At 41.9% G+C, this 21213-nt stretch overlaps 1 protein-coding gene across 6 annotated transcripts in view; it reads left to right on the forward strand.

The window, feature by feature from the left end:
* Nucleotides 1-21213, forward strand: part of DMD (dystrophin) — a 1192425-nt gene that overhangs the window by 1119944 nt on the left and 51268 nt on the right. For all 6 annotated transcript variants that reach the window (XM_086608718.1, XM_086608727.1, XM_086608735.1 and 3 more), the window contains 4 exons: nt 6257-6331; nt 11589-11790; nt 15224-15309; nt 17884-18041. In XM_086608718.1, the coding sequence (XP_086464844.1) occupies nt 6257-6331; nt 11589-11790; nt 15224-15309; nt 17884-18041 (521 nt within the window). The remainder of the gene's footprint in view (nt 1-6256; nt 6332-11588; nt 11791-15223; nt 15310-17883; nt 18042-21213) is intronic.

Here is a 21213-nt window from a genome sequence, read left to right on the forward strand (position 1 = left end):
ACCCCCCTGCAAGGAACAGGGATATCTCCAACTAGATCAGGTTGCTCAGGGCCTTGTCCAACCTGGCCTTGAACGTCTCCAGGGATGGAGCATCCACCACCTCTCTGGGCAACCTGTTCCAGTGTTCTACAACTCTCATGGTAAAAAATTTTTTCCTAATATCCAACCTGAACCTACCTCCCTCTATTTTAAAACCGTTACCCCTTGTCCTATCATAACTGGCCCTCCTGAACAGCCTCTCCCCATCTTTCCTGTAGGCCCCCTTGAGGTACTGGAAGACCGCTATAAGGTCACCCCGGAGCCTCCTCTTCTCCAGGCTGAACAGCCCCAACTCTTTCAGCCTGTCCTCATAGGAAAGGTGCTCCAGCCCTCTTATCATCTTCGTGGCCCTCCTCTGGACCCTCTCCAACTGGTCCATGTCCTTCTTATGTTGGGGACTCCAGAACTGGACGCAGTACTCCAAGTGAGGTCTCACAAGGGCAGAGTAGAGGGGGAGAATCACCTCCCTCGACCTGCTGGCCACGCTCCTCTTGATGCAGCCCAGGACGCGGTTGGCCTTCTGGGCCGCAAGAGCACATTGCCGGCTCATATTGAGCTTCTCGTCCACCAGTACTCCCAAGTCCTTCTCCTCAGGGCTGCTCTCGATCCATTCACCACCCAGTCTGTATTTATGCCTGGGATTGCCACGACCCAGATGTAGGACCTTGCATTTGGCCTGGTTAAACTTCATGAGGTTGGTACGGGCCCACCTCTCCAGCCTGTCGAGGTCCCTCTGGATGGCATCCCTCCCTTCCAGCGTGTCGACGGCACCACACAGCTTGGTGTCATCGGCGAACTTGCTGAGGGTGCACTCCATGCCACTGTCCACGTCACCGACAAAGATGTTGAAGAGGGCCGGGCCCAACACGGACCCCTGAGGGACGCCACTCGTGACCGGTCTCCACTTGGACATTGAGCCGTTGACCACTACTCTCTGAGTGCGGCCATTGAGCCAATTCCTTATCCACCGAGTGGTCCATCCATCAAACCCATGCCTCTCTAGTTTAGAGAGAAGAATGTCGTGCGGGACAGTGTCAAAAGCTTTGCACAAGTCCAGGTAGATGACATCCGTTGGTCGACCCTTGTCCACCGATGTTGTCACCCCATCGTAAAAGGCCACCAAGTTGGTCAGGCACGATCTGCCTTTGGTGAAGCCATGTTGGCTGTCACCCACCACCTCCTTGCTCTCCATGTGCCTTAGCATGGTTCCCAGGAGAATCTGCTCCATGACCTTGCCAGGAATTTAGCATGGGAGGATTTTTTTAAAAAAAATCTACATCATCTTATTTGTTGATACTGTGTCAGTAGTCAGTAGGACATTCCAGCAGGTAGTTTGAATTTTTGATAGAAATCACTGACCACTTCTCAAATGAGTGGGTTTTTTTACCTGATTATCCACTGTCAAAAGGATCTTCTATGTGTAGTTACAGCTGTTTCTACAATAAAGTAGAAATACAACATTGAAAAATGTGTTGATGAGGTTGTCTGAGCTCTTATGAGGAAGAACATAGCCCTTATGTTTTGAGATTTCTCTCAACAAGCAGAATTATGCAGAAAAGGTTAGGATTTAATTATCTGATCATCTTTCCATAACAGTTCTGATTTGGGTTCTTCCTATCAGCAGTCTGGAGTGCTCTTCATTAAAACTGCATGTGTAATAAGAGCACTAGTTCGTGTTCAGTGTTATTCATATTAAAATGAATGAATGTAAGAATATGAACATGAACATATTCGTATGTTGTAGGCACATGATGGACATGGAGGAAATCACTTTTCTAGACCGCCTTCTCCCTACTGCATTAGTTGCCGTGAAGCAAATGGAGGCACTTGTCATGTCTATAGTGAATAAAAGAGAGCAGTGAAAGGAGATTTCCTAATTTCTGAGAGCACTTTCATCTCCCTTCACCATGACAGTCAGAGGGCTGCGACAGAAGCTTAGGAAGATCATGTAGAGATCTTACTGCTGTGTTGGTGAGAATTGGTTGTTGCTGTGAAGGCATCAGCTGTAAGCACCTGCCCTGTCTTGTGGGTCTTCTGTAACGTCATCTTAAATCTTCTCCCCTAGAAGCACTTACACTCCCTTGCACAAAGAGGTCATTCATGACAGTGATGGGAGAACCATGATTTCTCTTTGCTCTGCGATGTCAGCGTGTCATCAAATACTCCCATGTGATCTTTTCCTCAGTCTGTTCCTTTCCAGGGGTCAGGTGACTTCTTCTGCCACATCATTATTTAGCCCGTAAACAGATTTGCTCTTGAGCGTTTACACTTGTTGATCAACGCTTGACAGTTACCTTCTGAACGAGGACTGGGAGTATCATTAAACAACCTGCAAGTCTCTTATATACTCCAAGGGCTTTTCAGCCCTCTGACCACCTCATTTGGGTGACGAGATGGTGCGTTATTTCTAGGAGGGGGAGGAAGGGGCTGGAGGAAAGCACGTGTGGTGTACTGAGCTCTCCGACCTGCTCAGAGATGATCAAAGATTTGAAGTTAAGGCTTAGTCGACCCTGACTCTTTTAGTGGGCCGACTCTTTTGGTGGAGAAAGCATCAGATTTTTTCCTTCAGGACCCAGGAAGGCAAAAAACCCACAGGGAAGGAGGAACTCCTGGTCATTCCATAGGCCCTCAGAAGTTTGCTGCTGCTTGAGCTTCCTTCCTCCCTCCTCCACGCATTCCCAGCAGCAGTGGCTGGCTGGCAGCCAGGCGGCGCCTTGCACTGCCTCACTCGAAGTCTCCTCCCTTGCTGTTAGTGGTGGCGTTACCTCCAACGCTCCCGAGCCCAGTGACCAGTTCTCGTTTCCTGACAGTCTTATGTCCTACGGTTCATTTAAATGGGGTTGTATACCAGCAAGGGAAATCTTTTGAACCCAGTTAGGAGAGACCTGGGCTCCCCTCAGCAATGCCTTTGTTCCAGCAGTAGCTCCAGGGGAAGAAAGGCATCTCCAGCAGTTTTGTTGGAGTAGGTGGGGGGAAAAGCGAAATGGTTAAGACCCAGCAACCTCAAAGGACTGTCACCACCTGGTAAGAGGGCTGTCCGTCAGGAGCGTGGAGCTGGTGGCATAACGCAGATGGGCGGTGAGCAGCTGACGCAGCGTCAGTAACTGGGCATGGACTTGTACTGGTAACTGCGATGAAGGTGGGAGCGGAGGCGTGTGACGGCTACGCTTGGCCTCAGCACGTAGAGCCAACAGCAGGCGCTGCTGCTGCTTTCCCAAAACCTGAGATGAGGGCTCCAAGACTAGCTCCTGACATTGCTTGTTGATCATTTACAGCAGATGCTTCTTGGCAGCAGTGTCATTAAGGTTGATAACAAATTCGGTGTGTATTACATACACAGAAAAATAGATGTAAACTACAGCACTTTTCAGGATTAATTGTCTTCATGGATCGTACTTTCTGCCCTGATCAAGGCCTGAAATATGCATATATATTTACTAATATTTCTTAAAATGTAAATAATAAATAAAGAAGTTTTTTTCAGAATACTCAGGGAAAATTTAGGGAAGGCTTCTTCATTTTATTAAATGCTAGCCATAATCTGGTATATATTCTTTTCCAGAATACAAGCACAGATTTACAAGGAGAGTACAAAATGTAACTGAGGTCACGGTGTGTTTGTGAGAGACTGCTTTATTAATTTCCCTTGAAGACAAATTAAGTCGCATTATTTAAATTGCTCACTGTATTCCACACCACGTTAAGGCTTCTGGACCTGTCAGGGTGATTGTGTGAGCAGGAACTGGCAGGAACAATACACAGGACAACTGGGCATTAGAAAGGTGTATGGAACTGTGCAAAGAAACAGGAATGATATAGAAAGCTAAAACTTTCCCTTCTGCTGCAAGACATGTTTTAGAAACATTCCACAGCTTTTATTAAGGTATACAAAACTACTGAATTATCAAACCTCAAATTACTCATTCAGAACAGCTTAATTAAAATTAGTGTAATTGAGACTATATTCCCTCTGCTACCTGTACCTGTGCAGCGTTGTAAATGATGCTGGGATAGTTATACCCAAGGTACCACATTGCAAACAGCTTTATAGCACCTCAACGCATATGCCAGCAAGGAGCTGGTTTACATTAGCCCTGGTTTTCATCAGATTCTTTCTCTAAGAGTCTGCCAGGCTTCGAGGCAGCTTATTGGGCTAAAGAGGCCTTTATTCTATTTTCTTTTTTTAATGTTCTTTTTGTATTTACATGGTAGTTTACGTTTTCCAAACACTTTCCCGTCATGAACTCCTTAGGCCCCGTGGGTTTCATCAGTAAATTAGATGCATTCCAGGGTGTTGCCAAGTGTTGCTGGCACAAACAGTCCATTTCTGTGCTAGAAAACCCTTAAATTACAAGACGCCAACCGACCTGTTGGGAATGATACCTAGACGGCTCGAATGTCCAGAAGTGTCTGTGCCTGGGAGTTAGTTGGGAAGGTGATAGGGCCAAAGGCATGCCAGCTGCAGTCTGGTTTTTCAGCGGTGGGGGTGACTGCACTGTAGCACATGAGAGTGCCCCCCGCCACTCTGCAGCTCCCAGTGCAGCCTCCCCATAGCATCCCTGGGAGGAACTGGCAGTGCCACTTGGGAGACAGCATCGGTCCATGGACTTACCCCTAAAAGAGCGGCCTTCATGGCTTACCTGGGTTCTCTTTGATGAAGATACCAGCTCGCAGTTAGCTTAGGTATCTATTGATCCACTCGCATTAAACAAAAGCCCTTTGCCAGAGTTGCGCACTCGCTTCTGCGTCCCAGGTTTGATTCTGAATAATGGAAGCGGTGGTGTATCTGCACTGTAGTCTTGGTGTGTCGAATCTAGTTGTAAATTATGAGTTAGCCGATGTACTAGTACCGATGGCAGGAATTCAGCCAAGGTGGTTTCAGCCTCACTTTCAGTGAATTTTGTCTTCATTCTTGTTGTAAATGGGGTTTGCCCAAGGCCACCCTCAGCAAAGCCAGGGACAAGATTAGAATAAGCGCATCTTCCTCAGTCTGGTTTTGCGGTAGAGAAAGATGCAAATGCAGTTTCCTGGCCAGATTTGGATCCAAGACAGCCCCTCCTTTCTTTCTTTCTACTCAGAGGGTGATGAGGCACTGGAACAGGTTGCCCAGAGAAGTTGTAGATGCCCCATCCCTGGAAGTGTTCAAGGCCAGGTTGGATAAGGCTTTGGGCGACCTGGTGTAGTGGAGGATTTCCCCACCCATGGCAGGGGGGTTGGAACTAGATGATCTTTGAGGTCCCTTCCAACCCTAACCATTCTATGATTCTATGATTCTTTTCAGTTTTATCTAGCGTTCACTTAGACTACGGACCAGTTGCTGTGCCTTGCTGTGTAGATAATCAGAACTTGATGCTGAATAGCATTCAGGTAGCTGGTACCGAGCCTCTCGAGTGCTGAGAGGCTTATGTAAGTTCTGGTGTGGTGTGACCAGTTTGGTGTGTGGCCCACCTCATCCCTGCAGTGTCCTGGGAGGTTTTTGCAAGCTCTCATTAAACTATTCCATGGGAACTTGTGCTGACGTCCTCATTTTGTTAACCATGCAAGAAGGCTCTAGCAAAAGTCGTGCCACATTGTTTATTCCTAGCTGGGTGCTGTTCCCCACCGTGCTCCTGGAGCCCAGCGGCTCCCCGCTGTTTTGGAGGTGGCAACCTGGGAACTCACCTGGCTGGGTAAGCTGGCTTCTCTCCTGGAAGGCTCTACATCTCAGGGCATGGCTGGGATCCGCTTGAGTGGAAAACACCAAAGTTTTCTTGCTTTTGATGTTTAAATTTCAGCAATAGCTGAGGGCTGCCTGTTTTTTCCTGGGCAGAGCTAATCTCTCAGGGCTGCCTGCACGCAGCCTGGCTGGTGCATCGAAGCGGACAAGGAGGAGTTTCAGGTTCTTATCTCTCTCACAGTGCCTGCGGTGTGAAAGGCTGCAGTGTTTTCAGACAGCACTACTGCAGTCACTGATGTTGTCCTTTCAAGTGCTCTTAAGTTCAATGCCTTTGAACGAAAGGAAGTAACGCTTTAGGACTCAGTGTTTTCCTTCTGGATGACTGATTGTCAGGGTTTGAGGGCGTTTGCTCAGTGGAGTTTCTAACATACTTTTTCATTTCCCCTCTGTTCTTGTAGCCAATGAGTATAATCTTCTATTTCAACTTCACAGTGTCTTCGTGAGTCTGGTTATTTCCAAGGTGTAAAGCTGATCTTTTATTTTAATATTTCCCTCCTACAGCTGACCTGAACAACGTCAGATTCTCGGCATACAGGACTGCCATGAAACTCCGCAGGCTGCAGAAAGCCCTCTGCCGTAAGTATGTGCCTGTGCTTCACCTGCTGCTGGGAAGGCTTTATGACCAACGCACAAGTTTATTCGCAGCTTTCAGAAGCGGAAGAACACCCTCACACACCCCCAGCTTTATCTGGTGGATGGAAACCTCTCACCCGAAGGGTCTTCCACTGCCACTGGTTTGCACGTTCCTTACAAAACCACTGCACGTTCCTTACGAAACCAAAGTGCTGGGTCATCTGCTGATCTGTCACTTATAAGACAGAGCAACAGATCAGAAACAGTTAACATCTCTCACATTTTTTATCTTTATACTCTAACTGGGTATTTTCACTGTGCACGTTACTGGAGCCATGTCCTGTGTCAGCCACAGCTTTACAACTCAAGACCAAACAACAGGATTGTAGTACATTGAAAGCAGTGAGAGTTCAGGTGAAATAATCATTCCAGAGCTGGAGTTACTAATGGTTTGTTGAGTCTTGAACCCTGAGGGGGTGGTTGTCTTTAAAGGAGATCATCACCATAAACATTTAGCTTCATTTTTCCCCAGCTTTTGGTTATGTTCAGATATCTCTCATCAGCCATCCATTAGGGATGTGCATGTTGTAACACTTTCATTCTCTCAACTGGTGTTTGGTGTTCTACCTGTCACTGCGCTTACCTTTCCTTTTCAGCTTATCGTAACCTGAGAGCTAAGTAATTTGCTTATAGTTTCTTGGTAGGCCAATCAGTTGCCAAAGCAAGCAGTTTATTAGGTGGTACCATTTGGAGGGTTATTAAAATATTTTAACATTCGCTATTCGGCATTTAATTACAGAGTAAATTTCTGACACAGTTGCAAATGTCTCAACTGTTGATTTATCTCAAGTTTGGATTTGTGCTCACATGCTTTGTGGAACCTTGTCAAACCTCAGTATTTTTGAGCATGTTTGCTTTTAAGCTTGTAAGCATGGGTGAATTCCGCTAATAGACAGACTTAATTTCTGAATGTATAAAAAATTCAGAAGAAAGAAAAAGAAAAAAAAAATAATAAATTAAAAGTCTTGTAACTTAATGGAAGATTTCAACATGAATGCAGTGACAAAGAATGGATTACGATGATCAGAAATACAGACATCTTTCTGTGGCACAGCACTCCTGCCACACTCATTATGGAAAGGTGATGTAAAGAAACTGGAGTGATATGCAGTGAAAAGTGAAAAGTATTCATGATCAGTACAGCACTGAAGCAAAGAACTAAGTTTTTGGAATTACAGGTTTCTTTAGCTGTCAATGCACAAGTATTATTCGTAACAGGGTTTCATGGCTGAACGTGCAAAACTTTGCATCCTCTTTTATCCGCATTATTCTACTTCCTACCACAGAATAGTTCTGGACGCATCTTGCACTTTACAGTGTGGAATTGTACTTAGGCACTGAAGTTAGTTCATCTCTTGAGGTTATACCTAGGTAAATTTTCTGAGAATGGATGTTTTCAGAGACATGCAGTGGCGCTTACACTGATTACTTTAGCACATTCTTCATACTTGTATCTAAGGAGAAGTATTTAAGGAATTTGGTTAGCAGTCTTTGTTCTTACAAATATTTTTGCTTGGAGACACCATCATTGTATTTGTGTATTCTATGATTTCAGTGTCGCTTGTGAACTCGATTTAATTAGATTTTTTTAAAAAAACTCGACTCATTAGAAAATTCTTTTTCTGCAGTTTAGCACTAATAGCAATAGAGCACAATGCTGGGTTTCAGGGCTCCTACATGTAGCCAAAAATCCCTAAATTCCACTTGCAATAGGTGCTGTTTTCAGCTCTTAGTTTTCATTTTAGTTTTAAAATTACAGGAGTTTAAATATATATATATGTATGTATATTCTTTTCTGCAAGCTTCATAAAAAAACAGAGCAATTTTGTCTCCTGAGGAGCACTCTAAAGATGTGTGCACAGTAGAAGACCTGCAGAAGTGAAGGTAAAGCCTATTTTGCAGTGGCAAGAATAGAAACACTTTTGAAAATTAACTATTCTTAGACTTACTTCTTTTCAGTTTTAAATCAGCCAACTGAACAGTAAGATGCTGGGACATTAAACCTAAATAAGAATATGGAAAATAGCAATCCTTAACAAATAAATGCTCTTGTATTGTGTTACCTTAGAAGAATCTATTGTGTGACTCTATCATCCCAGCCTTCGAAATTGTTGTGGGCATGCCGGGTGTAACTATTGCACCGTTTTTTAAAAAGTATGGTTTCCTTTGATAATCACATCAAAGCATGTTGACTTTCTTCTTTTGCTACTTTTAAAAGATCTGATACTCAAGTGCAAACCACATCTGAACATTGTGATGTCAATAAAATGAGATGTGTTCACAAACTTTTCTTGGAGGTGCAGCAAAAGAAAATATTCAAGAACTTCTGTTAGGGTGCTTTTTTCCTTTAAATTTGTACAGACTAGATTACATACGTATTTTTTAATGTATCAGCCAACAGCAGCAGGTTATAGATGAGATGATCTTGCATTCTGGGAAGACCATTAATACTTTTTATCACCAGCCATATGTTGAGTTTTTCCCAAGTTCAGTATGTGACCTCCACAGCATACTTCCTCCTGCCTGTTAATTGTCACTTCTGTCCTCCAGTGAGTTAGTTATTCCAGGTCGTTTTTTATACTTTTTCTGCAATCTGCCCACAGGTTGGTGTCTATTCTCTTGCCTTAGAGGCCAAAGAAATATTTATGTGGATGACTTAGATTTCAAAATAAGGTAGAAGCTACTGCTCACACAAATGTTTGAGTCAGTTTTTGAATTTTAAATAGAAAAGAACAAAAGCATGACAGAGAACCCACAAGAAGTACAAAGCATAACATGGTATGGTTTATTTCTATTAAAGCTTTGCAAAACACTGAACAGCAATGAATATACAACTTTTCAGTACAGGTCTGACTGTTGGGGCTTCTCTTTTGAAAGTCTGTCATTCGTGGAACCTCCGTGTACGCTTTTGGGAAGGAAATACACAATTCCTGGTTCTGAGAGAGAACCCCTCCACGTTTCTTTCATCTTAATGTGGCAAATGCCAGAGCCACTCTTCTTCCCATAAAAAGAAGTTCCCTAAAGCAGAGCATGATGGCAAGCACTTTTTACTTGTTATAAGATGAACATGTGTTGTTAATATCCTTCAAGATAGAACTGGAGTCTGATGAAGAGCAGGGTGAAAGTCTTTTCAGAAGTTGCTGCTTGTTAGTGGGAAAAGCTTTCACAAAGGGGAATGACCTGTGTTTTGCAGTAGCTGCATATATAATTAAGCTGCCACTCAGATGCCTGAGGGGTTCATTTAATTACCATTGATTCATAGTCTCAAAGGAACTGAGAGTGCAGCCTAAAGCTCCGAGTTAAAGGTGTTGTGAAGGCAGTGCTCTATTTCCAATTTAACTAATAAATTATTAGAAGAAAGGTGTCTTTCTGAAGCTCTTAGGAATGGGTCTGATAAATAAGCTTTTGCAGGATATAACAGTGACCTTAGAATAGCTCTATTTTACATGCTAGTAGGTTAAACATAATTTCCAAAAGATTTTCTTTTAATAAATATCTATATGCTAATGTGAGAAAGTAAGAGTCCAATAAAACCCTGCACAAAACCACAGATGCAAAGTTAGATTTCTTGGTGTAATAAAGGGGATCACATTCCAAGCTTTCCTTATTCACTCTGGCACTGGGTATGTCAGACCTGCAGGATGAAATTTTCAGAAGTGCATAAGGGATTTAGTAGCAGAAGTCTCTATTGATTTCCAATGGAATTTATACTCCTGAAATTCTTTTGGCAATTACGAAATCCCAGCATTCTGTCTATGCAGCATTACCAAGCAGCTCAGTGTGCAGCTGAAGTGTTTTTCATCTCCACTAGGACATCAAAGGGTCAGCTTCATCCTTGATAAAATAGGATACTCGAGTGTGAATTTGGCAAACATGCCCTTAAGCGGGATGAAGTTCTTAAAAGATTCCTGTATGGAATTCTGCATTTAGCCTTTGCACGTTGTGTTTGACATTACAGGGAAATGTCGCTTACTAAGACTCAGTAAAACACATTTTTATTCCAATGAAAGAAAAAAGGTCTTGCAGTGGGTCAGTTCATTTCCCAATTTTGTGATGAATTTCCTGGATGATTCTGGGCAGTTTGCTTTGGGCCAGATCCTGCTCCCTCGAGTAATGTTGAATCATGCTGCACTTTGTGACTGCTCATGATATGAGCAGGACTAACAGCATCTGGGCTTTAGTATCCCCATTGCTCATACCGTGGAAATTCACCGCAAGGAATTACTGAAGGTTTTCATGTGGCAGCAGGAAGATCGGTGTCAGTAGTCTCATTTTTCTGATGTCTTTTGTTCTTATTCCTGTTTTACTTTGTAAACCAACATTCCATAACTCTCTCCTTTGGTGTCCCCCAAAGTGTGATGCTGCCATCGATGTTAGTGTGCAGAGAATAAGAGCTGAGAAAATGAAGTTCTATTTTGGCTTGGACATCCGAATTTCGAAATGTAACTGACTGAAATTGGAATGAAAATCAAGTTTTTAGATGTCTGTGACAAAAAACTCTGTTATATGTAGACTACTAAGTTTAAATGTGTCTTACTTCATAATATTGTAGAGATATTTATAAATGTAAACGCTCTGCAGAATTAAAAATGGATAAATATCATAAATAAATATTGAAATAGGCCATTTAACGTTTCTGGAACCTTCATTTCCCTATTCTCACCAGAACAGAAAGGTTAATCCCAGTGTATTTGTGATTCGTCCGCCTATTCCTTGTGTAGTTTGGTTAAGATTGCTCAACTTCTGTAAGAAATGGATAGCATGTCTCAGGAAAGCTGATGACACGTACTATGTTTAGAGTGCATTTGGCCAATGCAGTAGTCAAATATTACCCTATCTGTAGGAACATAAAAGATGAAATATGTGATTTTTACTTATATCATAATCTATGTGTAATATTTGCATAGGTACTTCATATACATAGTAGCATAATAGGTACTTCACAGCTAAAACTGAAACAGATTTGACTTTTATAAACACTGCTCTCTAAGACCACAGCTGAATAAACAGTGCACCTGTAGGAGTCTTGAAACCCGTCTTGCACTTGACTTTCAGAGGGCACAAAATGTTCCCTGGCCAGGCATGAAAGCCAAGTAAATCGTTCTGTTTATGTTTTGGATATGAGTAATACAACCACTCTTGAAGTTTCTCTTCAATCTATCTTTATTGTGGGGTGGGGGTTTTTTTTTAATTTTAATAGTGGATCTCTTGAGTCTGTCTGCTGCATGTGATGCCTTGGACCAGCACAACCTCAAACAGAACGACCAGCCGATGGATATTCTGCAAATCATTAACTGCTTAACCACCATTTATGATCGGCTGGAACAAGAGCACAATAACCTGGTCAACGTTCCTCTCTGCGTGGACATGTGCCTCAACTGGCTACTGAATGTCTACGACACGTATGTATGGGTGCTCTGAGCGTGGGCAGCTCAAAAGCTTTGCCAATAGCACAAGGGGAAGGGGTGACAAGCCCTCTGCCTCAATGTAATGTGAATGGCTTGAAGCTGAAAAAAAGGGTAGTGGAAATGAAAATTTAATAAACCTAATGGATTAGAGGCTGCATTTAGTTGAATCAATACAGCTCTTGGTTAGGCTTACAATCCTAAATTTATTAAGCTAAGCAATGAAAAAGCTGGAAAACAGAACTTTTTAAGCAGATTTCTGTGTTCAGAGCAATTCTGGGACTGCACGTCCTCGGTAGGTCACGGTTTTGCATGGCTTTTTAATTTACTTAGATAAAGAAATTCAAGAGAATTATCAAGAAGCAACAGTATGAACACCATGACATAGACTCTTGCATGTGTCTGTACTTCTGGATGTTAAACCTTTTCAGAGCTGTCCATTTTCTATAGCTTCAAATCTATAAATCTTATTCCAAGATGGAAGAGGCTCATCTCTGATGTGTTTATAATCCTCAGCAGTCAGGAGATTTGAAAATTTTTCGTCTAAAATTTAATTTTTAAAAGTGTACCTGTAAGTATAAATACAATAGAGTAAATTTAACTGGAGAAAATTTATGGATATTCCTATTCAGTGTGTTAATGATGTTGCTCATAACACGTAGACCAATTCCAACACATGTTTGTAAGCTAGTTTTAGAATAAGCCATTATCTTTGTATTTGGTGAATTTAGTGGAAAAAAACGTCAGTGGAAGTCTTTATTTGTGTTTTTAAGGTTCTTATCAACCACCTTGAGCCAGACATGCTCATTACTGTGACAGAATAAACATTTACATATAGAAATGGAGAGACATTGGACAATTCCTGTATTTCCATTGACATTTTGAACCATATTGAAGTGAAGTGCCAAAACATTGCTCTTCCATCCACCCTTTATCACAGCACTGAAGCTTTGATGATCATCTGCCAAAAAAAAAAAAGTACAGATTTGTACAGTCTCTTCCTGCAGGATCACCTCCGATAAGCCAGTTGCTTATAACATCCTCTGCAGCAGCTGCAGTATCCTGTGAAGTGGATTACCCAGATTACATTATATTTTTGTGTAGTGCATGGGTAGTAGGGAATGGAGCTATATTCATTTAAGAGCCAAGTTTTATTTCTTTAATCTGCTTTGGCTTTCACAGAACTCTGATCCACTTCTGAATTATCGTCAACTAGAAATAACATACAAACTAAGACTACGCAGACAGTGAAAACCAAAAAAGATGTGCTAGAGATGTTAATCCAGATCAACCATATCAGAGGCATAGAGGGAACTAAAGGTCGTTCCACAGGCTACTCCTAAGCTGGACCGTCCAGCTTACATTTGCCATGTCCAGTCTAATTTTGTTTATGTTGCACTGTGCTGAAAGTACAACATTAGAAATTCTAATTGGCTGCCTAGAGGCAATTCCCTAGGTATTCTGGGGAACTGCGTGTTGCAGGATACAATGAAACAGAGAGGTGTTTTATGCCTGAAGAAAGCACGTAGCTGTTTTGCTGAAATCCAGGTTTGAATTACGCTGGTAAGAGAGGTGACCTTGGGGTTACATGTGTTTAGTTTTCATTGTAAACTTAATAGGCAGAGATCAACCGAAGTGCATAGCAGTACTGGAGACATTTAATTAAATGTACTGAATCTTTACTTTTCTTATAATTGAAAACTGTCGTTTGTAAAGATATTAATCAAATTCACAGTCAATGACTGATCTAATTATGGGCACAACTCTGCAGATCGAGCACGTTTCAGATTTGTTTTAAATGATCAGTCACTCATGCTCATTTGCAGTAGCATGCTAAATTATTGGTTTGACTTGGGAGGAGAGGAGAGTGAACTGAACAACTCATGATTCATGCAAGTTTCAATTTAATATGCCTTGCAGGGAAATCATCATTCTGCATTCTTCTCCTGTATAATTTGCATGAGCCTGGTATTCATCAGCAGGAGTTTCTCAGGGCACAAATGATAAATAATTTGGAAAAATTTGAGGGAGAGGAGTAAGAGCAGTGGAGTGTGGAAAGCGTAGGTAAACAACAAATGCTTATTTATGATGAAAAATGCAAGATTCTTTAGTAAAAGATTGCAAATTCAAAATTTGGCTTTGTCCACCAGTTTCCATCTGCACCTTTTGTAGGGTTTGCAGGGGAGGTGTGTGGGTAAATGAGCACTGCTGGCTCCTACAACGCTTTTGTAGGATTAAAAAGACAGCATGCATCTTTGCCGAACAGTGCAGCCTGACACATGGCTATGGCATGCCTGTACAGGATTTATCTGATTTCCAGTGGTGTTTTTACTGATGGTGCTTCAAAACTGTTGATCTTCAAAACTGGCTCTGCTTCAAAAAGTCATTTTTAGGCGTTGTCTAAAAATGTTGGCTATGTCTTTATTTGCAATAGATGTTATATATTCAAAGTGATCTCAGAAATAAGTCTTGGAGGAAGCCAGCAACTAGAATTAGATTGAACTAAACCAGATGACTGAGAGAAGATAGGAAGGTTTGTCGTTGCATCATCTGCAGTGTAGAGGAGGATGTCCTTACCACAGTCATGTTGAAAAGCAAAATTAATAGGGTAGGCATGTTACAAAGCAGGAGTGAGCGTGAGGGGACGGCTGACCAGAGGCAGCACCAGGACTGACGTGGAGGTAATACCAACCCCTTGGCGCTGCGCAGGACAGGTCTGAGTGCTGCGAGGAGGAGCTCAGAAACCACGTCATCTTCTTAATGGCGTAGCTGTGCAGCCTGCCTGCCTTCTCATGATTTCTAGGGAAACTTCGTTGTCCACCTGAACGTTCTTACAAGTGCGTCTGTCACTGCACGCTGCTGGCAAAGGCTGCTTTTTCATGCCTGGCTCCATAGTGCCTTCTCAAACAAGTCAGGGCAGGACTGACAGACAACGAGCAAAGACTTTCTAAAACATGACACTTGCATCGCATTTCTAATTAAAGTGAAGTTATATTGCCTTTGGCAAAAGGGATGGCTTCCTGTTCCATCAGGGACCTCATCTTCTCTGAAAAGCAGCAGTTCACAGAGAAGCCTTTTCAGATAAGCGTAGGGTAAAGATTCTTTACTAAAAAAAAGGAAGGTGAGTAGTTCCTTTTTTTCAGTTCCTTTTTTTTTTAGTTCCTTTTTTTTAACTATAAAAAAGGAGGTGAGTAGTTCCAAACAAAACTGGTTTTGGTTGAATTGATACAATGGCACAATCCAATTCAGCTACACCTATGGAGCCACAACCATGTTTTGTATTTCTTTTCTAGCTTATCTAATAACCCACCAATGTGTGCTGTGTAACGTGATTCTGTGCGGGACTTCATTTATGCTGTGTAGTAGTCAATAGTAAACAAATTATGACGTGAATGAATCATATTATCAGCTAATGTTTCTTTTTCATTAGGGGTCGAACAGGAAGGATCCGTGTCCTATCTTTCAAAACTGGTGTTGTATCCCTTTGTAAAGCACACCTGGAAGATAAATATAGATGTAAGTCAATGTCATTCTTTTGGTTTTAGTTTATGTTTATATTCTGATTTTATTCCTCCTATTATTGCATAAACATTTAAGTAGCATACAGAGACATTCTTTTACATAGTCCAGATGTAAAGTGTGTTAATTCCACCTTGTACTTTTATTTGTTCAGTATGGTTTTAGGTAGTTTAGCACAGTGGTCCCCAAATTTTTTTGATCATGCAGCCTTACCAGTAAAAAATTTTTGAGCATGCACCCTCCATAGATATATATTTACTTATAAACTATATACATGTAATACTGTACAAGTATACTATGTAAATGATAAAACATACACAAAAATAGAAATTAAAAAGGCATGAGATAAAGATGAAAGAAACACTCTTCTTAATTTTTTAAAAAATTTATTATCAGAACAAAAAAATTTTCTTACCACACCCCAATGGATTGTCTTGCACACCCCCTGTGGTGAATGCACCCCCCCTTTGGAGACCACTGGTTTAGCACACAATACATAAAAGTGTACTTTCATACACAAAAGAGCATGTCTACAAGACATCTTGCATTTCACCATTTAAAAATATATTATCTTTTTTAAATGTTTTCCACAATGTTGTCAGGGTCTTTTTATGTACATTGTGCTTAAATGCAGTTGCTATCTTTAAATAAATATTAAAAGTATGCAAATTTTCCGTATTTTAATAGACCACATCCCGAAATACTTGAAAAAATTCCACTTGAAGTTTTAGCTTTATCTGACTAATGAATCAGTTCATTAGTGAGGCTAGGATCCAGAAAAGATCTACTGATAAGAGGAGTTGTCAAGAGTAACTTTCTGGTTAACTGGTATTACTCATTCATGCATTTAAAAAAAAAACCTAGAAAACCAGCTTTTAGGATTTGACCCAATACCATAGCAGTTCTTCGTCAATTGTTATTATTCTTTTCTTCTACTAATGAAAGTTGAAGAACAGTAAAGAGAAACCAGGCAGTTCCAACAACGGAGTCTGTGCATGACTGTAATTGGATCAGATTTTAGGGCAGTCACTATGAACGTCACAGTTTAGATCTCTAGATGTTTCATGTGGGTGTTGTGAAAAAGTATTCAGAAAATCTTTTAAGAAAATTACTCAGTACAGATATTTTTCAAAATTATATTTCATTGAGGATTATCAAAGTTATAAAGGAAAATATTTATTCATATTTTATAGTCTCCTGTAGTGTGTGTGCACAGTAATGCATAACTCCCCCCTTTTAAAGTTGTAGAACACTTAATGTTTTAATGATGGGGAAATTGAAAGCTGAATCATTTGTGGGAGAGGAAGGAATTGTCTCAGCCAGGCCGAAGTCGTAGTGCAGTTGCTATTAGTGTTTCTTCAAGTATGCGATGAGTTGCACCCCTTAAAATTTTTGCTTTCATTTGTGCAGCAGTTTGTTGTGCTAGAGCACATGTTTTGAGGCTTGCAGAAGTGATGGAAGGATTTGTCCTGAAATCATGTATTATAAAACTAGACTTGGCAAGAGCGAAATTCATGTAATTAAAAACTAATCCTTTCTCTATTCATTCCTTTATTCCTTTGGAAGAAAACAGGTGTCAAAGCAGCCCTAGGGAAGTTCTCTGGAGCAGTGCTGAAGCACCTTTATAATTGTATCCCTGGTGTCAGGTGAAATATTAAGGCGGTTCCAAAAAAATGGCATTATATTATTCTAGCTGTCTCTCACTCTTTATTTATTTTAACTCTTTGAAAAGTGAGGAGAATTTATTCAGGTCATGTATTGTCAACGGGGATATTACCAAATAAATATTTCAGTTAATGCTAACCTGATTTTTCTTACTATTATGAACTCTAAAACCTCCTCAATGTATACGTAGTATAACTAATTCCCACCAAATTAAATTGAGCTTATGAAGGTATAATAATTCTGTCCTGTAAGGATTCTTTTCTAGAATGATGCGGTAACAGAACATGGCTTCAAGTGACATTTCACTTCAGAAATGAAAACTTAATATGATAATAATATTCCCTGTGAATGGCAGGTTCTGTTGTACTGTAATGTTTTTCTTTCATTTTAGAAATTCTGTTGGATTAAAAGATTATGATATATCGAAGTTAGGGAGCTCTTGTTTTTCAGTTCAACGTATCTGAGAGAGAAATGGATTCTCTGAGTTGTGTTTTGATTGCTAAGACTTGAAGATGCGCTGTGTGTTGTATGAGATTATTTCACTGTTAAATAATACTTTTAAAATATTTATGTTATTGTGGCACAAGATCCTGCTGTTTAGTTAGCTGTGTTACAGAATCACAGCTGCTATTATCAGTAATGCTACAGGTGTTGTGTTGTAACGGCCTTTCTTACCAGGTACAACCTAATAAAGCTATTAAAAATTATCACTAGACTGCTTACTTAACAGAAAAAAAACCCCAGTGTTTATGGGAAGAGAAGCTCCAAACTGCAAAACTCCTTTGTGTTTGCTTCTGCCAAGGCCGTTGACCGCATGTATGGGCCTTTGAAATGATGCAGACTTCCTGCTCTTTGCCACATCCCGGTTGTGATGCTTTAGCATGGCTGTCCTTTTCCTTCCTCCAGACCTGTTCAAGCAAGTGGCAAGCTCCACCGGCTTCTGCGACCAGCGCCGGCTGGGACTCCTGCTGCACGACTCCATCCAGATCCCTCGGCAGCTGGGGGAAGTGGCCTCCTTTGGGGGCAGCAATATCGAGCCCAGCGTCAGAAGCTGCTTCCAGTTTGTAAGTTCATGTTTGCTCACTGTAAATTTTCTGATTCGTGTTTTGTGTTGAGGCAGCCTGTCTGTTCTGAGGAGGATTGGAAAATCAGTGAGGAGGATTAGGGTACCGAGGGTCGTTTCATGGTGCTGTTCATTGGTGTGTTAAACCGTTCCTTTGACAAGGTGTATTTGAATTAGTCTGTTTCTCTGGCTGTGGTGGAGGAAGCCCGGATTATGCCATGATCCAGACAGCAAATAATTGTCATCGAGACTTACATTGTAACTGAACCCTGCAAACAGTTGAAGTCTTTGTTACGGCAGCTCCTGGTTTTCCAGTTTTCTATTGCCAGCAGTAGGTCACCATTTACTGCCGCCATGTAGGTGAGCAGCAATGATTAATACAAATTTTGGGCCTATACATACCAGTGACAGCCACGTGCCTGGGGGAGTGATGGAAAGGAGTGCCTGCCTGCAGTGCTGTCTAGGGGCGAGGAGCACTTGATGAGCCCCTTCCACTGCTTGAATGATAATGCCGGTTTTCTTTTAAAAAATACTGAAAACATTCCTGTCCTGTCTGTTGAGGAATATGCAGCAAACTGGAGGTTCTTTTTCAAACTTGTAAATTATTTAATCTGGAGAGGAAGAGAGTTAAGGGAATTATTCATCCTTATCCTAACCAACAGCAGAATGCACAAAATGCAGACAGCTGCTTAATGAAAAGGTAGAGGAGGAGAGGTAATGTATGGTCTGTGATTAACTCTCAATGCATCTTCTACATTACAATGGAAGTAACGCTTTTTTTTCCCATCCCCTAACTGTCCTTGGAGGATTTTTTGTTTGGTTGGGGGCGGGGAGGGGGAGTTGTTTGCTTTTTTGCCTGCTGCTCAAGTTTCATTATGTAGTAGTTCTGGTTCTGTAGTAAGCAAAACACAGCAAGTTTTTTTCAATGAATATTAATGCTTGGAAGTAGTCTTCTTGCACACAGTGACTACGAAAAGAAACTAATTCTAAAATCACCACAAACTTCACTTGTGATGGAACGTTTGCTTTCTGTTTTTTTTTTAAATTTCTTTTAACAGATTAATTCTACAGGATTCACATTTTCCCAGTTCAATCATTCATGTCTTGACCTTTTATAGTTCTAATCTGTATTTGATGACATTTCGAAATTAATGTTTTATAGGGCCATATCCTGGGTGGATAACCCATGCTGATAAACTATGCGCAGTAACTTTGATAGCTGGGTTAGACCCTGCTATGGCTTTCAGGCCTCAAGTGAGCCCAGCACAAAATGGTGCCGCAGCAAATCCATGGTCAAAAGCTGATTTGTGCAAATGACCTTCCTCGGAAATTAGGACTTTCTGGATCCTATTGTTTTCCTAGGTAAATGGCAACAGCGCTGAATACTGTTGAAAAACCGATAAGGAAAGTGACCTTGGAACCTGACAAAACCATATTTTTTTGGAAAGGAGCTGACATTGTGTGTGTTTATACTAGGAAAAAAACAATAAAATCCATAGCGATGAAACACGCCAAAACAGTTTTTGTAAGGCAGGAAGACAACCTTGGAATAAATGTGTATTTGAATAAAATGAGTTATCAACATTGTTATTACAAATGATGACATGCCAATGCCTGAATGCTGTACCTCATCCGTCAGCATTTCTAGAAACAGCCCAAGCACAGCTGGGCACAACCTCTGACATGTTCATAGATCAGAACATCGGAATACCTGAGGTTTCCTTCTCTTACCTGCACTGAAAAATAGGTCCTACAGTAAGAGGAATTTCATCCTCACTTTTTCCTCTGAGTGAAGCCTCATTTTATCTTGCAGAGTGGGAGGATGGTTTCTGACCTGGATGGCTGCAGAACAGATGATCTTCTAGGATGACCAGAAAGGAGGAGGGAGGCTCATCCGAGGGAGGAGGGGATATACAAAAATAGAGGGGATGGAGTCCTGGGGAAAGGAGGAGAAATACAAGCATGGAGAGTACCCTGGTGAAGGGGAGGGAGGGAACTAAGGAGTGGGAAGAGCACAAGTACAGGCTGGGTGGAAAACGTATTGAGAGCAGCCTGGAGGAGAAGGACGGGGGAATGTTGGTTGATGAGAAGCTCAGCATGAGCTCACAATGTGCGCTTGCAGCCCAGAAAGCCAACCGTATCCTGGGCTGCATCCAAAGAAGTGTGGCCAGCAGGTTGAGGAAGGTGATTCTGCCCCTCTACTCTGCTCTCCTGAGACCCCACCTGGAGTACTGTGTTCAGCTCTGGGGCCTCCAACACAAGAAGGAGCTGTTGGAGCAGGTCCAGAGGAGGACCACGAAGATGATCCGAGGGATGGAGCACCTCTGCTATGAAGACAGGCTGAGAGAGTCGTGACTGTTCAGCCTGGAGAAGAGAAGGCTCCAGGGACATCTTACAGCAGTCTTCCAGTACTTAAAGGGGGGTCTACAGGAAAGCTGGAGAGGGACTTTTTACCAGGACATGTAGTGATATGACAAGGGGCAATGGCTTTAAACGGAAAGCGAGTAGACTTAGATTAGATATAAGGAAGAATTTTTTTTATAATGAGAGTGGTGAAACACTGGAACAGGTCGCCCAGAGAAGTTGTGGCTGCTCCATCCCTGGAAGTGTTCAAGGCCAGGTTAGATGAGGCTTCGAGCAACCTGACCTAGTGGATGGCCATGGCAGGAGGATTAGAGCTAGATAATCTTTAAGGTCCCTTCCAACCCAAACCATTCTCTATTTCTGGGATTCTATAAGGGCCACCCTTAGGGAATGATTGTAAGAACAGTAGTAGGAATAGTAGCGATGAAGGAAACAGGCAGGTCAGTAGGATGAGGCATGAAAGAAAGGAGCAGCCAGGAATGGAGATGGGGGAAGAAATAAGACCTTTCCAGGAGAAAGGGAGGAGAGGAGTACAGACAGATCCTTTCAGCACAGGATCATGGTGCGTGGGGGGCGCGAGGGTCTTCAGGCTGGGGGCGGCAGCGCAGAGGTGCTGGTGCAGGGGAGCAGGGAGTAGCCTGGGAAACAGAGTGGCCGGAGGAGCTGGACGGCCGAGGAGGATCGCAGGGGGCTCCCGGCAGCCTCTGCTTACTGAAGTGAGGTAATTCAATTTTTAAAAATAGTGTGGGGATTCATAGTTTACGTTACTGTGTGGAAACTAAATTAAGTCTTTTTTTTGTACGCCCACA

Source organism: Tauraco erythrolophus, chromosome 1 (assembly GCF_009769465.1).
Source record: "Tauraco erythrolophus isolate bTauEry1 chromosome 1, bTauEry1.pri, whole genome shotgun sequence".
In the NCBI taxonomy this organism is placed as follows: Eukaryota; Metazoa; Chordata; class Aves; order Musophagiformes; family Musophagidae; genus Tauraco; species Tauraco erythrolophus.